General features: G+C 50.7%; 4 protein-coding genes across 4 annotated transcripts; 2 read left to right on the forward strand and 2 right to left on the reverse strand.

Moving 5' to 3' along the window:
• Window positions 1–144: 144 nt before the first annotated feature.
• Window positions 145–2065, reverse strand: wetA (developmental regulatory protein WetA). Its single transcript, XM_025526951.1, has one exon. The coding sequence runs from the start codon at window positions 1982–1984 to the stop codon at window positions 293–295; it is 1692 nt and encodes a 563-aa protein (XP_025389746.1). The 5' UTR covers window positions 1985–2065; the 3' UTR covers window positions 145–292.
• A 3179-nt stretch (window positions 2066–5244) lies between these two features.
• Window positions 5245–6345, forward strand: BO83DRAFT_309877 (uncharacterized protein; the record flags this gene model as incomplete). The annotated part of the gene is made up of 1 exon (XM_025527411.1): window positions 5245–6345. One exon carries the CDS (start codon window positions 5245–5247, stop codon window positions 6343–6345), a length of 1101 nt encoding a protein of 366 aa, XP_025389747.1.
• Window positions 6346–9671: 3326 nt separating this feature from the next.
• BO83DRAFT_416078 (uncharacterized protein) lies at window positions 9672–10207 on the reverse strand (the record flags this gene model as incomplete). The annotated part of the gene is made up of 3 exons (XM_025534676.1): window positions 9672–9873; window positions 9922–10013; window positions 10124–10207. 3 exons carry the CDS (start codon window positions 10205–10207, stop codon window positions 9672–9674), a joined length of 378 nt encoding a protein of 125 aa, XP_025389748.1.
• A 1764-nt stretch (window positions 10208–11971) lies between these two features.
• Window positions 11972–16575, forward strand: BO83DRAFT_407193 (uncharacterized protein). Its single transcript, XM_025533935.1, has 2 exons — window positions 11972–14727; window positions 14780–16575. Exons 1-2 carry the CDS (start codon window positions 12391–12393, stop codon window positions 16109–16111), a joined length of 3669 nt encoding a protein of 1222 aa, XP_025389749.1. The 5' UTR covers window positions 11972–12390; the 3' UTR covers window positions 16112–16575.
• Window positions 16576–16699: the final 124 nt, after the last annotated feature.

Genomic DNA, 16699 nt, shown 5'->3' on the forward strand with positions numbered 1-16699 from the left:
TGATGGAACCTGAATGCCCGCCAATCTAACGCTTTTGATGAAATCAAACTCCAAATCCTCGGCTCAAAAAGAAAAAAGTGATGATCAGACGAACACCCAAACGACCGTTGCCTTGTATCGAGAAATGAAACAAACAAGAAAATGAAAGAATAATAACAACAGACTCTGGAATGGTATAACGAATATTCAAAAAACTGGCTAGCCGCAGAACACAAATGACGACGAATAAACGGATACTGGCAAACGAGCGATGTACTGGATCGACATGTGAGTATTACTATTACATATGATATTAGCATAGTATTGCCTCCAGAGCTTCAACATCTCCTCCGGCACTCCGGACGGCTTGCAAGGCAGCTTCGCTGATTTCGCGGCGTCGAGCGCGGGCTTCTTGCTCACGTCGTGCCTTAGTCTTGGAGCTGCCACTGGGTGCGACACCGGTGAGGATCCTCTTGGAATCATTTTGTGTGAAATTCACGAAGGATACGGTGACGGCCTTGTTGCCTCCCTTTGGACTCCCCGATGAACTGTGGGGGGCCTTGACTGGTTTGGGTGCGCTCATAGAATTGGAGGAAAGCTTTCGGTTCATACTCTGGCGCTGAAATGACCTCCGGTGGCCATTGTGCATCATGCTTCCACTCTTTGGTGAGCCTGAGCCCGGAGACAGCGATGGAGAGCGTGAATGGGAAGGGGGAATCTGAGGGGTGACGAATGACGATGAATCCACTGGTGCTGCAGTGGGCTGCATGTAGGCGCGGCTCTCATGACCATTTGGAGCGGAAGGCAGGCCGGCCGAGGGGAATGACGAATGTGTGTTAGAAAGATCGTATGACGACGGGTCCAGTTGAATCATAAGGCCCCCTTGCAGCATGTCACTCTGACTTGCAGAGTTCTGGATCGGTCTCTGTGCAGCTGGGGACGCCACCATCTGCTGATACGAAGGCTGTCGCTGTGGGACTCTCGAAGCCATTGGCGACCACCAGGCTTGGCCATCTTGTCCACTCAGGTCGGGGGTGCTGTACGGAATCCCAGAAGAGCCAAGAGAGTCGGAATGCCAGGAAGACATGGACTGAGGGCCTGAAGAATGTGGGGAGGAGAAGATGTCGTCAGCCGACGGGGGGCTTGAGGTGGGCAACCCCGAGCCGCTGGACTGGCTTAAATATCTCGGGGGCTGCCCCGCTAGCGCAGCTGTTGATGGAGAAGGCATGGAGATAGCCGGCGATTGGTTGAAGATGCCGGTGTCATATTGGGGAGGCATTTCAGCCGATGCCTTGGGTAGTGATTCGGTGCGGTTCAAGTGGGCAGCAGAGTTGTCTGCTGCCATATTCTCCTGTTGAACGAGGATATCGGAAGGTGGTGGGGACAGAGGCAGGCGTTCATCCGAGCTGCGAAAGCTGAAGTTGTTGAATCGCTGCGCCCAGGCTTCTTGATACGCCATTCTGTTCCGTTGAGGTTGAGAGGAGCGTGTTATGCCAGGAGAGAAGCTCTGCTTGTGCAGCGGACCACGACGATCATTAGGTTCGCGATGACGACGGATCACCTTGGGCGTAGTTACAGCACTCTTGGTGGTCTTACGACTAGGAGTTGCTGGGGGAGTCGACGGAGAAGGGCGGGTTTCCGGAGCGCACGCTGTCGGCGGAGCTTCAAAGTTGACACCAAGCTCAGAAACGGCAGATGGGTGAACAGTGTCCTGTAGAGAGAAATTTTGGCCTTGGCTGGTAGAAGAGTCCGCGTTCTGGGACAAACACCAGAAGTCTTTGCTCCAATTTTGGGCTGTTTGCTGATGGGGTTGCGCTGTTGATGTGGAGATGGCCGGAGAGTGCTCGCCACAGTCGCTGGACAATGACTCAAGCTGAAATATTTGGTCAAGATCGCCAGGGAATGAAACATCTTTGTTGCCATCCACACTGGAGTTGTCCATATTGACGTACTGATTAAATAAATCTAAATCATTCAAGGAATGGTCGAACTGCTGGGCGAACATTGTGCCAGACGGGGTGCCGCTTTCCGTTTGCGGCGACGACCAGAGGAGCTGTCTAAGGTCGACCCAACGAACACTTGGGCCGAGTAGATGTGACTGGCGACGAAGGCCGCGGAAGCACAGAAGCTTGATGCAGAGGAAAGCTTGACGCAAAGTAAGGGACGGCTAGCTTAGCCGAGTATCCGTCCAAAATGGCCGCGGTGATGACGATGGCTCGAAGTAATGATGGAATGCAATGGCAGTGTTGGAACAGTTTGACGAGTTGACAATCGAAGAAAACAGTGCAGAAAATGCAAAGTAGACAAAGCAAACAAACAACAGACAGAGGGCTCCTATTTGAATTGCTACGATGGGCCCCAGCCTCTGGATTCTCTGCTGGATTCTGTGCACATTCCAAGAGCTCTCAACAAGGGCAAGATAGGCAGGGAATGTGCCATCAAGGAATACGCAGCCCCTCGATATGGCCCACCCCATCCCAATTGCTCGAGCAGAACGGCCCATGCCTTTCCCACGAGCCATTGTCGCCAATCAGGAGGAGTGCAAAGTCGGTGGCTGATTCGTGCCATCCACTGCCAGACACCCTTCACCCAGTGGGCTCGGAGCACTGATGGCCACCCGCGGGAATGCAACCTTTACTATGCCAGAAACAGGGTGCAGAGGTATCAGCAGGGCGGATATGGGCGGGTCTTAGAGGAACCAGCGAGCGCTGAGCCAATGACACCAACCTCGCCATTGTTTGATAATCGATGTCGAGGCTGGATCGAACTATGAGTGTCACAATGGAGGTCGACCGGCTTCGACGGCTCAACGCGTCAAGGGACGACGTGGAGAGGGGGCTCAACGGGCTGACTGACACCTGGAGTGTAAGCGTCATTGGGTTGCTTTGGCTCATCCTGAGTCGTATACGTAGGATAGCAGCCTCAATGATTTGCACTAAATTACCCCGACCGAACCTTTGCTCCACGCTCTTCCCGCATGGTGGAGCTAATGATCTTCGGGTACTCAATGAGCTACCGTTGGTGAGCTGGTTGGCCTGAACATTGGAATGCTGGGCCTGGGAAGAATGCACACCCCCCGTAACAATGCGTGGACAGAAGGATTTGGCATTCTGGATCAAAGCCCTTCCTGTATGCTTTTTGCATTAAGCATTAGCTCCAAAAAAGAAAGAAAATTCTCTTCTTTAGATCTGTAGATTAACTCGTCGTTTAAGACGAGTTTCTATTCTTATCACCCCATTACGGGTGAAGTTCTGGCGAAGGAGGGAGGGCGTAGCTTTCGCATTCAGCTCTGGCCTACACCTTCTGTGAGTGTGCTGAGCTCCGTACCCATTGGCCTTGGACTACGCTGAAGAATAAGCGGTCCGTATCGTAGAATTCGGCTTTGCGAGGGCTCGGAACTCTAAGTGTGATGTTTCATCGCGAGTTCTTTGTTCCTTGTCTCAAGATAGACAGCCTGATTCGCCAGCCTGGGGAGAGTTTAGTACAGCATAAGATCGTCTCAGAAGCGAGGCCGTCTCATTTCCCTGGCCAAGTTGCCCTTTCTTTGTCCAGATTCCTCAGCATCTGGTGGAGCTGGGGTTCGTAATACTTAGGCTTACGAAGCACAGGCGATCGGAACAAGGTCACACTCTTCCGAGAGACGATGGAGGCAAGTGGTGTTTTGGAAGGTGTCTTATCAGGGGTCCGCCGAAACCGTCGTTCTGGCGGTACAGTGAGTCGAGCAAGCCACCCAGAAGAATTTCTAGGGCCAGCTTCTTTTAGTGCATTAAGCATACCAAAACCTAAACATAGACAGCCAAGGATGGATTAATGCTAAGTATGGAATATAGATTCTCTGCATCGAATGTAAGTCCTGCTCGACTGTAAAAGTCGGACGAAGATGATGGGCATTGTAGCAAAGGCAAGTGGTAGTGCCGCGTATTTCCTTTTTGGGAAGTCAATGTGCCGCTGTCCTCTCGACAAGGACTGATTCTCTTTCAAAGAAAAGTAAAACATCAGCCCGAAATTGGAGTGGAGAAAAAGGCCAGATATGGATTAGAACCCAGGAGCATGGAGAGAATCTAAGCGAAGAAGCCAGCTCCAGCAGTGATAATGTCGACAATCAATGCTACCTCCAGAGTACACAGCAGCCCACACCCATGATGAGAAACACTCACCGGCGGCACGTAGAGACTCCGGGACGGAATTACTCGCGACTCCGAGCCGAGCAGCAACGAGCGTTGATTGGAGGAAATAGCGAGACTCAGCCGCAACAGCTAGACCCAATTGAGCATTCCGCAATCGGCCCGATGGCAGCGCCGGAAAGGAAAGGAAAGGAAAGGGAGGCAACAAGGCCAAGGTCATGTGGTGATGACGGAAATCTGACTGACACCCGCGAGGTTCGCCTTGTTCCCATCCCTTTCTTCCACCCCAGCACTGGTTACTGTGCTATTTCTCATCCATTCTAGACACTTCTCGGCGGACAGTCGTCGAGTCTTATCATACTCGAACTTCCTTTGAGGGACTGTCTCTCAACGAATTTTTGTTCTTTACCCCTCGTCCCCTCCCGTTGCACCACTCGTATCCCCACGAAAAGTGGGCATGACATTATAGCGCCAGGGCATCGGCCATCGGTTATTGCCCCTCTTTACGAACAAAGCACCCAGCCAAGTTCCGAACAGAGCCCATAACGCCGTCATCCTCACGCAGACTTGACGGATACTGCCTAAGCACTACTCAACGCGTCGCGGTATTTGTCTAGCATCAAGTACTGCGCATTCTCATTCAACTCAACAACCGAGTTCACAAACGACCCAGCAGTCTATATGTATCACGTCAGACACTCCATCGAAATCGAACGTGTTTTCAAGGGAAAGAAAGGGCTTAAACCGTATATCTCGGCCAAGAACCTTTCCAACAACCAAACGCGCATGCGTCTTGACTCAAAACAATCCCCCAACTTGAAGTGAATTTACAGATATCCATAATGTTTTGCGAGGTTATTCTGGTCAAGGGCCTTCTCGGCTCTCACTAGGCGGCTACTACCTTTGCGCCTGTGCTTCACCATGGATTCCTTCAAACCATTTGGAGGCCTTCGAAGCCACTTACTGAAATCAAAAATCTCCACTCTTCTTCCCTTGCCAAAAGCAATTGACCTCTCTTCATCCCAGTCGCTACAAGTGCGAGTGGGAAAACTTTTGTCAAGTTTGCTTTGGGACTTCTTGGTCATTGCCGCTGTTGGCATTCTTTGTTGACCAGATCATTCTGCAAAAGGCCTCTACCAAAATGAGCCCTCAAACCATGAACAAAAAGTCATGGGAGTCTCTCTCTTCAACGTTTTCTCAACTTGAAGTATCGATCTCTCATGACAGTTGCTATGCCTCGGACGAAGTCTCTGTCGTGTCGACCAAGCAAACCACCTCGAACACCTCTGGTGTATCAGGCCCGGTGACTGCAACCGAACCGTCTCTTGGTTCCTTCTTGAAGCCCATCTTGAAAAGACCGTATTCCGAAATCGAAGAAGATGAGGAATCAGAGTCGGGCTATGCATCGGAAAACTCGGAATACGACTATGATGCGATATTCGAAGACAGTGATGACGATGATGATATGTACCATGTCTCCGGGTGGGACGACGCGTCTGATATAATGTCAGACTCATGTGACGAAGACGATGCCGAATCCCTGGATGGATCTTTCATCTCTTTTGGACCCATGGTTCGATTTGACACGAACATACGCTATATTGATGCTCCAGATTCGCCGGACGACAATGAAGACTCTGAAGCAGAGCTGACTGGCCACGAGCTAATGGAACGTGCACTGGCATCTGGCACGCTCCGGTTCAAGGAGTCAGTTGACGAGCTGGACGTCAACGACATCGAGGATGACGAACTCAGCAGTACGCTCGAGTCGATCAAGCAGCTGCCTGAAGAGCACACCAGCGACATCGTCGATCTGGACAAGAGGCTGTTTCTTGCCTACATGAATGGCATCAATGGGATTCGCGATCTCGAATACAAAGCCCGCCTTCGCAAACAGGCCAATGACTTCTACATCGGTCGTCTGGACTCCCCGTACTTGGACCTGGATAGTGCCAGCGGTACCTATTTTGACAATGTGCTGAACCACGTCATTGGGCTTTTCCGCAACATAGTTGCCAAGGAGGACTTTGGAGAACTTGCCAACCTCGTTAACGAAGAAGGCGCCTCTGACCGTCCCTCGAGAGCCGGTAGAAGTCACAACAAGGACTTGCTGGCCAAGATCGAGAATCTACTCTCCGAAAGACTAGCGTGTGACACCAACGTAGGGCCAGACGAGCTAAGCTTCTTCACCAGCGGTGTTGCGTATGCACTGGAAAATTGGAATGGCTTTTTGGTCCACTAGAGTCAAAGATCATACAGAAATGATGACATGACGGATGAAAAGAATTTGCAAACTGGAACTAGCCCAGGAATTGATTTTTGCTTGACATTTTTCTTTTACGGTGTGCCATTGCACAGCACAACCGATTTCTACCAAAAGCTCATGAGCGGGGTTCAATAGTCTTGATAATATTATCAATAGCATGACATTGAAATAAAAGTGCCATTTCCTTCTACATATCAAAGGTCATCGAGAATCCCTACCAGCCCAAGAAGGCAATAGACACGACCCGGGCCATTAGAGAATACTGTCTCATTATCGAACAGTACTCGAAACATAGAAGTGTCAAGCATACGCTCAGATGATGCTATAAAACAAACCTTCCCTGTCAGTCTTGAAACAAGCTGAGTCCGTCAAGCAAGGCACAGCCCGTCCAGCTGTAACACACATTGTCATAGTAAGTGCCTAAATTTGGGATTGTGGAAAATCCACCTGACCTGAAACGAGCGAGGCTTGAGGTATGATACCCGGTTCTGCTGTGAAACCGATCGCTTGGGGGCCAAACAATACCTACAGGGGTACTACTTACTACTTACATCGGTATTATGACATGGCCAGTTACCTCCGAGTCCGCAACCTTGCTTACGCTAACCATGGCTTAGGTCACAATTTTTCAGTTACTTCGCTGGAAGGAATGTTAACTAATGACTCCAACAACAGATCAAAGCTGATGTCAGATCCGATCCGATCAGTAACTACCTTACTTAACTAGTTAGTAACTAACACTAACTAACTACCAGGTCGCCGCAGACAACATGACATAACGAATAATAACCGAGTGTGCTAAGCCAGCCAGCCAGCCACGTCACAATCAGATCTAACAGGCAGAAACTAACCCATTAAATTACTTAGCTACCTAGGGTAAATGAAGGAGCCGGCCTTATGAACGGAAAAGAGCGGAATTCGCCTACACCAGAATAATTCAAATCAACTACACTACTTACTAGTCTACTTGTCCACTATGCAAGCAACTAGTAACTAACTTCTTAGTAACATCTTAGTTACCGAAGCCACCATCGCCTCCACCGAGCCAGTTAGATCGTATGATTCTAATGAAAGTGTGATTGATGAGTTGATTGGAAATGCTGCCGTGTTGTTTCTATTGCTAAATACAGTCTAGTGTATTTCCTTTGTGTGTGTGTTCTATTGTTGATTCATTGTTGGTTGTTCGCTAAGTATTTGTATTACTTACATATTGGTGGTGTGGAGCACAGCACTTACAGTACATGTCATTTTGGCTGGCATTAGATGGGGGGCTATATGCATGTCATCTACTGTTGTAGGAGTATTAGTAGTAGTAGTATTCCGTCTACTTTGGCTGATCGGTCGGGGTTCGGACTTTGAGTCTCTTTTGACTTTGTGATGATGGTGTACAGATGCCTCGTTCTATGTACTTGCTGTGTTGTGTACATGCAGGCTGCGCCAGGGTATGACACACACACATACTCGCACTTGCGATCGATCGATCGATTTACTGATCGGCCCTTTATCCCTGCAGTGGATGATGATGATGATGATGATGATGCTGCTAGCTGGGATTCCCTTGCCCATCGTGGCGAATGGACTGGGCTGGGCTGTGTGACTGTGCCCCGACGCCGGGTGTTTATCGGGATTGGATGGTTCACATGTGTTGATGTTGCGTACATGGGCCCTTATTAACTAATTTGGTGAGTACTTACCTTAATACTTAGTAGGGCAATGACTATCATTGTAGCGACGGCCCGTTAGTCAGTCTCCCGGTCAGTCAGCTATATCGGAGTATATCTCGGTTTTTTGTGGAACCAGAAACAGAAGCAGAAGCAGAAACTCTACTCAGCTCACCCATCAATTGCACCGTCACACGTACCAGAACTGTATATCCTTGAACGCTACACAAGAACATGTGCGGGCTATCTGGTGCGTGAGTGAGTGATTGCGGGGTTAGTTACTAGCTAGTTTGTATCCTAGGCCACCTGCATAAGTAGTACTACATGGGAACGTGATTTGTGTAAATAGCAGCCAGTTATGGTTATCTATAGGTCTAGATCGTGATGATCTTAGGTAGATAGTAGTGGAGATCATATTAGCTGGAGATGTCTCTTAATGTCAATAGTTGGGTTCATTGGGCAGCAAGCAGTATTGATCTCATTCTGTGATTAACTATGGGCCATGGGGGGTTAGTCTAGCTGAATAATAGTGCTCTGACTATTGACAAGCCACTCCCGCTGCGCTAGGATGCATGGCATTAGAGGAGGTGATGCTGTGGTGTGGTTGGTGCGATTGGGATCATGTTGCCGCTGTCGCTGCTGCTGTTGTTGCTGTTGCTGCCAAGTTGAAGGTGCCAGGGTCGGATATCTCCTATGAGAAGTGTATCCTAGTCTAGATTCAGGATGATATTCTTATGTTAGATAGAGGCGTGATCTAGACGCAGTTGAAAAGAATATGGTAAATACAACAGCTGAATTCATCATAGATTACTCGAGGTCTAGAACTCTTCGAGATTTGCATCTTCCCAGTGCGTCCCATGTCCTTGGCTCCGGAATGACAGCTGACCCCCCACTACTTTAGATTATTATTCCTTTTGATCAATGGTCCCTAGGAGGATATGTGCACTACCTAGAATAATCTTAATGATGGATGGATAGATAGACTGAGTATGCACCTACCGTGCATCTCCAGCCTATTGGGACTTCCCATCTACTATCGGTCTCCCCGTCGCTTAATATAGCCACTGCTTGAGTCATGCAGTGTGGTCTCAGCTGGAGCTTTTACGTGGATATTTCCCCATCTAACTAGACCCAACTGGGCTGAGCTGAACTTGGGACCTGAACGGACTCAGCTGAGAGAGAGAGAGAGAGAGAGAGAGAGAGAGAGAGAGACAAAGTGGGTATAGCAACCATATCCGAGATAGATTAAAATCTGTAGTCGGAAACCAATCATAGGCCAGAGCTCCCTGGTGTACCCGATTAACTATCCGAGGACTTACCCGGAACGGCTTCATCGAGGGCCGTCCGAACCACGGAATGCGAGAACTACGGAGGTCACTGTCTGTCCATTGGTCATGACTGAGCATGACTGGGTACTGGGATCGGTCCACTGGGAAGGCACGGAGAGGAGATTTTTGGGATATGTCCATTGTCCAACGATGCTGTATGTATGGTTGTTCGATCGCGTGATGGTGGGGGGTTGTGTGGGTGTGTGCCTGTAATGGTATTTCAAATCTTTGGCTTCTTACCTAACTAGTATCTAGTACCTAACTGCGCACCCGGATTATTGCAGGGGTCAGGAATAAATAGCAAGAAGATAGACTACTCACTCCATAGTAACTTTGGGGACGGCACATCAAGCAGGGATTTGCCCTGTGCTTCCCAGCAGCTTAATACTGAGAAGGAAGGTCGGAGGATTTTGTGGTCCCGAATAGTCATATAAGATTTGTCAGGGCGTCCTTTAGCCTCATATAGCAATTCAGTAGCGTATGGGGTAGATATGGAGAAATTGCGTGTGTGTGTGCTGGAGAGTCATGCAGCACGCTCATGCATTATGGTCGTTACTACCCACCGATGATCTACCTTGTCAGTCCCGTTCGAAAGGATCCCCATCTTGATATTTTCGACCTCATCTCGGTCATAATCCCTTTTGCTTGTGAGATTCTGTGACGGGTGCAAGGCAGATTGACAGGAATCCCTAGCATTTCTGGAAAGAAACGGGGCCCTTTTTTCGAGCCTCATTGCGTAATTGCTCAGAAAAGGCACCATCGCACCTCGAATTTTTTCAGAGACTCAAAAGGGGAGTGAGAGAGGCAGAGGGGGAGGAGAGTGCCCGTGGTGATGGGAGTGGACCCCATGTCTATTGGCCCTGGGCACGGCCGCCTTCCGCTTCGGCCCAGGGGTATTGATTGGATTTAATAGTCGAAAATCAGAGTTTGACCTTGTGTTGGATGGGTCTGGATATTTTCGGGAAGGATATGAGATACCGAAACCTGGTACGACCAATAGACGTGCTCAACCGTGGCATATCTCTTTGTGACCATTCTTTAGGCAGAGAGGGTAGAAGAGGGGATGGGAGAAGACCCAGGAAATTCGTCCAGGAACATGACGGATCATCGTCCCAGACACCTTCCATTTTCATTCAAATATTCAGAGGATTACTAGTGACGTACAACTTCGCCTAAGATGAGAGAAACCTCGAGGCGGAGCGGCCAAGCAGACCAACACGGGTCGGTTAAGCGGTTACAGACGTACAGTAGCGCCCCTTTCCTGCAGTCGGACGGTTTTAGGGTTTTGTTTCGAAGGCTGAGTGGGTCGCATTCGTTAGTTAGTTTGGTTCTGGAGATCGTCGTCTTTCTTGGGGGCTTCGCTGCCTTTTCCTTCGCTGCTTCTCTGGAAAAAAAGGAAAAAAAACAAGGTCCCAAGGGCTTCTTCCAACGGTCTCAAGTCACGGTTGTTACTATTGCTCATCCAACCAAGGTACTATACCATCAAGGCTGTTGAACTACTTCTTAGAGCAACGCTTCCCAGTTGCTGAAAGGAAATGCGTGGTTCATGGCGGCCGAAAGGTCCCAATAGTAGTACCACGTTGTTGTATGACACACACGCACAGCATTCACCCTCCGAGTGGCAAGATCGGCAACCCGCTCGTGCCTGGAGACATCCGACTCGTGCTGAGTCTAATGCCGTCCAAAGTCAAATCAAATCATTTCCATTTGGTCCAGTAGATACGTAGATACTAGATAGATACTTTGAAGACAAGACACCATCCTACAACATACTTTTGTACTAAGGTAACAACTGGTACAACCTTGCAAGGAATCCGGAGATGATTGCCAGCCCATCCGCTTCAGAAGAGCGGATAAGACTTTCCATCGCGCAAATTTGATAATCCCAAGTTAGCCTTCACCGTTCACAGCGACCGTCGCCTCCATCAACCTCTCTCTTCTCCTCTCCCCCCTGCTCCACTCTCCCCTCGACCCTCATTTGCCTCTTGCTTCTCTTCTTCCGCCGGGGGGGGAAAAGGGTGGGCTCCACCTCTCCTGGTTTTGCTTCGAGTAAAAAGAGACTAAAGTGGTACCAAGTCGCCCAGTTTAGTCTGTAATTGTAATAGTCAGTAATACTAAACAGTTCTAAGTCACTAAATATTTCATTCCTCGGGTCTGAATGGGGAGCTAGAGCCTAGTTTAGCAGTAGAGAAGAGACAAGACGGACAGACAGACAAGAAACACAGAGAGCAACACAACTCTCATTGCAACGGGATCTTCTTCTGTCTGTTACTCCTGAAATTACCATCAACTACTCCAAATCTTCCTTTCTTCCTCTACTTCCCTTTCTTTCTTTCTTTCACTTACTCTCCTTCTTTCTTTCTTACTCACACACACACACACTCTCTCTCCTTTTCTCCTCCTTCCCTCTGCTATAGAACTCTTCGATGAGTTTTCTTCTCCGTCCAGTTCTTTATTGATCTCTCGGAATCGATTTCCTTCAGATCCCTTTCCGCGTCTTCCTTATCGAACATGACCCCGACGTACTGTTAATTGGTTCCTTTCTCCGGGTACGTTCTACTTAGTCGCGACACTATCCTACCCTGCATCCATCCCGTTGGGTACTCTGTACATTTTCTTTTTCTTTTTTCTCTTCCTCGCTTTGCTTCGGTCCTTCTTTGTTTTTCTTCGCCCTTTCGCTGCTCATTGCGCCCCTCCCCCAGTCATCCTCCCTGTTTTGGCTTTTGATAGTCTGGGATGGTCCAACGCCATCTTACGACATCCGTTCAGAAGGCAGACTGCGCAAAGGCGAATCAAGCAAATGGCCCCCAAACTAGGCTGTGCATCGGAGGTCGTATTGTTGGAAAAGCTGACGAAGATATGCTTATGCCTTATGACTTTTAGGATGATCTAGCGTGCTTTCCCTATTCTTTCTGGCCATTCTCTTTGACCCTCGACATTTTACCCCGAGTCGTTCACTTTCTATCCTACTTCTTAATACATACCACCCTTTGCGCGCTGTCGGGGTCGGTATATGACCCAGTGGTTCAACCATGCAGCACACCAAAGGACTCGAGTTTCACGAGCTGGGACGGACGATCTCGCGTTCGCGCAGCACCAGCATGTCCAGCGACTCACAGCTCTCCCGTTCCCATTTTCTCGCTCCCCCACCAGTGATCCCCGCGCCCTCGTATATCGCCTCGTCTGCGGCCGCTCAAATAATTACTGCGGACCAAGAGTTCAACGCCGCCGACTTTGTGGCCGACGATGAAGGCCATGAGTCCAGTGCGAGTGCGCTTGTCACTCGTGAAGCCCTCTCTTCTCTCAATGCATTCCTCGACAACATTCTCTTCAACATCCTGGCCGCGGCCAAGTCCACTCAATTGGTCAAGATTCGTCCCGCCGTCGCCGAAGTGTTAAAGCCTCGACTCGCCAAGGAGATGGTGTCGGCAGCTGATGACGAGTTAAGTGAATATCTGGGCGGACCGGAAGACGAGCAGCTGGAATCCCGTAGCGGCCAAACCTCGATTGGCGAATTCGACCTTGTGCGTTCCTGGAAGCTGACCCGTCTGCGGTGTATGGTCTACACGCGGCTGGGAGACATGGAAGAAGATGATGAAGAGGAATACATCAACCAGGAAATCATAGGCGAAGATGGAGGCGGCCTCCACAGGCTCGCCAGCCATGTCGGTCACATCACGCCTGCTGCCTCAATCTTTCTTACCTCCATCATTGAACACATGGGTGAGCAAGCCCTAATCATTGCGGGCGAGATAGCTCGGTCTAGATTATCAGCAAACCTTGAGGGTGAAGATGATATGACGGAGACGGGCGCGAACCGCGCAAGCATGGACCGACTGGTCGTGGAAGACCACGACATGGAGAGGCTGGCGTTGAACCCCACTCTGGGAAGGCTCTGGCGGACTTGGAGGAAGCGTATGCGAGGAAACAACTTGTCGCGAGCGGTGTCAAGGGAATCTCTCGTGAATCGCCAGAGCTTAGTTTTCGGGCCCAGCAGTAGGAAGAGCAGTGCGATCACACTCGATGAGATCTCGCCGCGTACCGCATCATCGCGGTCTGTGAATGAGCCGCTTCCGGAGAGCCAGGACGAAGTTGACCCGGCATCCGTCCCACTGCCGATGAGTGAGCATGATGTTCAGGAGATTGAAACCGCAGGCTTCCTCCCGGAGCTCGACACTAGCGACATCCAGACGATGCAAGCCGTTGTAGCCCATAAGGTTCGACCCCACAGCCTTATGGTGCTGACGCTACCCTCACCAAGATCACCCTCATCGAGCGGGAACTCCCCTATCACGCCAAGATTAGTTAACATCAAATCGCCGCGCCATGCTCGGTCAAGGTCTTTGCCCAATGCTGCTCCTACGGATGAACAACCATCCGAAGTTAAGCAGCCCGCCGAGCGCACGTCGCCTACTCCATCAGAGGAGCGAAGACGCCTGGAGACGATGTACGAGCATGACGAGGATGACGAGTGGCACGGTGGAGCGGCAACTAAATCAGAGACCGCCGAACAAAATGAACCGGTGGTTCCTAGCGCTGCACAGGGGGCCGCCGCGACCCCGTCCACATCGGTCGCATCGGTCGTAGCAACGAGTGACGCTAGTAGTACCCCAGTGTCGTCACCTTCTCTGACCGACCGTGAGAGGGAAGAGATCGACGAGGTTGAGAATCATGAGACAGACGAAAAAGCTCAAGTGGCCTCTGGGGTAGAAATTGCCCCTGGGCCTGTCGCGCCGCAAACGCAGGGGGTCGTCGACTCCACCCCGGCACAACCCGTCGCCGCCGATCAGGATGCGTCCAAGGCTGCTGATTGTGACCAGTCTACTCCCGACGATTTGACCCCTCCAACTGTTCCATCTTCTGTGGACGACATCGCCGTAGAGAAAACATCTCGGCCTGTTTCAACTTCTGGAGAGAGCGCAATTTCGGAATCCTCGCGATCATTGCCTGGCAAACGCGGCTCGTTCGTACCCGGGGTTCAGCATCAGTACGGGCGCTCGAGCCCAGGGATAGCCTCCGTCGGCTCCGGCGTCGAACGCGCCGCAGTCCAGCGATTGCCGGCACGACCATCCACCTCAGTGGCGTCTTCTGTCTATTCCAAGTCTCGTCGCTCAGGCAGTTTCAGCAGCAGCCGTGAGAAGCGTCCTGTCACTGCAGGTTCTACGACTTCTCAGGTATCGAGCAAGTTGAAAGGTCTTATCGGTCGCCCTGCAGATACTGGCTCGCTTCGTCTCCGTACCTCGTCTGAGGTCAGCAGGGTCTCGACAAGGGAGTCGGCTTACGACGATACGTCCGGCTTGGACGAGTTGATCCGCAGCGAGGAAACAATCCATTTCACCTTGACTCCCAAGAGCATGAGGGAAATGGAGGTGAGTCAGCCATTGTTCCGCTCCTTTTGCTATTGCTAATCCCTCATATTAGTTGCCGGATTCACCTAGATGGCGTGCTCAGCAAGCAGGTACTGAGCCGACCGACCTGCCGAAAAGCGTTGAACCGACCCCAGATGACATGTCTCGGTCGAGACATTCAACTGCATCATCGAAAAGCACGGTGGCCCTTCCGCCAGTACCCAAGTACATCCAGCCGAAACCCAAATCCATCGAAATTCCCGCCATGGTCCCACAGCAGAAACCGGCTGCCGGACAGGCTCGGGATGCGAAGCACAGCATGGAATCGACCCGTGATTTTGCAAACTTTTTGAAGTCCACCGGACCGAATACTCCTACCACTCCTGCAACGGTTGATGGTAGCCCCGCCAAGTCGTCGGGCCTGCGTCGGTTGTCTGATGCCACTGAGATTTCGAAGAAGCTGTCCCGGCCTGCGAGTAGCACTGTTTCTGTTGCAGCCTCTGCCCGTAGCGGTCCCCGCATGGAAGCCCGTTCTGCCGTGGTTCCCCGGGGCGATCAGTCGTCCGACTTGATCGATTTCATTCGGGAAGGCCCACCAACGGCTGGGGCTCATCGTATCCCGCGTACTGTTGCGCCTTTCAGGGATACCATGGACTCGGACGAGCTCCAGGCTATTGAGCCAGGCCGCACAAAGGGTGCCCCCTCCGTGGCTAGCACGCAATCGGTAGCTGAGACGTCTCTGGTCTCCGTGGGCTCTCGCACAGGGCTTCTGGAATCTACTAGTCGGACAAGCACTCCGACTGTCATGGCCAAGGAAACGAAGACGACATTTGCTGCTCCTGTGAGCGTATCCGATGACCACCGTCCGCCACGGACACGACGCCGTGTACCGGACCCTTACGCTATTGACTTGGACGATGACGACGAGCTTGATGAGCTTCTTGAAGAGCCAAAGCCCAAACGTGATGAGGAGAGTCTGATCGACTTCCTGCGCAATGTTCCCCCGCCAGAGCCCACTCCGCCACAACAGCCTTTGGCGGCCAATGCAAACTCTCGGCGGGGCTCAGCATCAGTGAAAGCTCGTCTGCGTCGGAACACCGCATCCGAGAAGACACTTATCGCGAAACCCTCCAAGACCTCTCTGCGTCAACAGCCCGATAACTACACGGGAGGCGCCTCGAACATTACTGTCAAAGTCGGCATGGAGCGCAATGCGGGAGCCATGAATGGCGCCTATGACCTCAAGACTCCCTCGGTGCGACAGACCGAGACCAGCGCACTGGCAGATTTCCTCAAGAACACTGGACCCCCTGAGCCTCCCGTCAGCAAGGCTCCTGCTGCTACCAAGTCTAAGGACTCGGGATTCTCGCGACTCTTTATTCGCCGCAAGAAGGTCGAGGCATGATGTGTCTCCTCGAATGCGTCTTATATTCTCCTTCCTGTGTCCTAATTCTCTACATTGTCACTCTCTAATCATTGCTTTGAACACGATATCATAATGTGTTAGGCAAACGACATGCCCTGTTCGCCGTGGCGAACCCTGATGACCGATACTGTCTTTTATTTCCTTGCCCTTTTCCTGTCCATATTGGAGCTTTATTCTTTCGCTCATATCTTCTATTTTCTTTCCCTTTTGGATTGCGGTCTGCCTTTGCACCTCTTGGATGTATCACTCTTTCCAGCGGTATTTCTTTCTCACGCTTGATTCCCCCTCTACATTTCTTCCTTTATCTTCCACTACTTCGTGGACCTTTTCTTATTTACTTAGTATCCTCAGGAAGAGAGTTTCATTATGGCCTATGAATGAGATTACTTGACTTTTCAAGCGCCTAAGTTGTTGATAGGAAGGAAATTTAACAACTTAATCGGATAATTAATCCCTTCACTATAATGATTCGAGTAGTAAGTAGGTGTCCGAAGACAATCTACTGTGTGTAGTTTGTATAGATCCGGCGTGTGGGCCGATATCCGGAGAAACGTTCCACCGAACGAT

This window comes from Aspergillus eucalypticola (genome assembly GCF_003184535.1).
Source record: "Aspergillus eucalypticola CBS 122712 chromosome Unknown BO83scaffold_8, whole genome shotgun sequence".
Lineage (NCBI taxonomy): Eukaryota > Fungi > Ascomycota > Eurotiomycetes > Eurotiales > Aspergillaceae > Aspergillus > Aspergillus eucalypticola.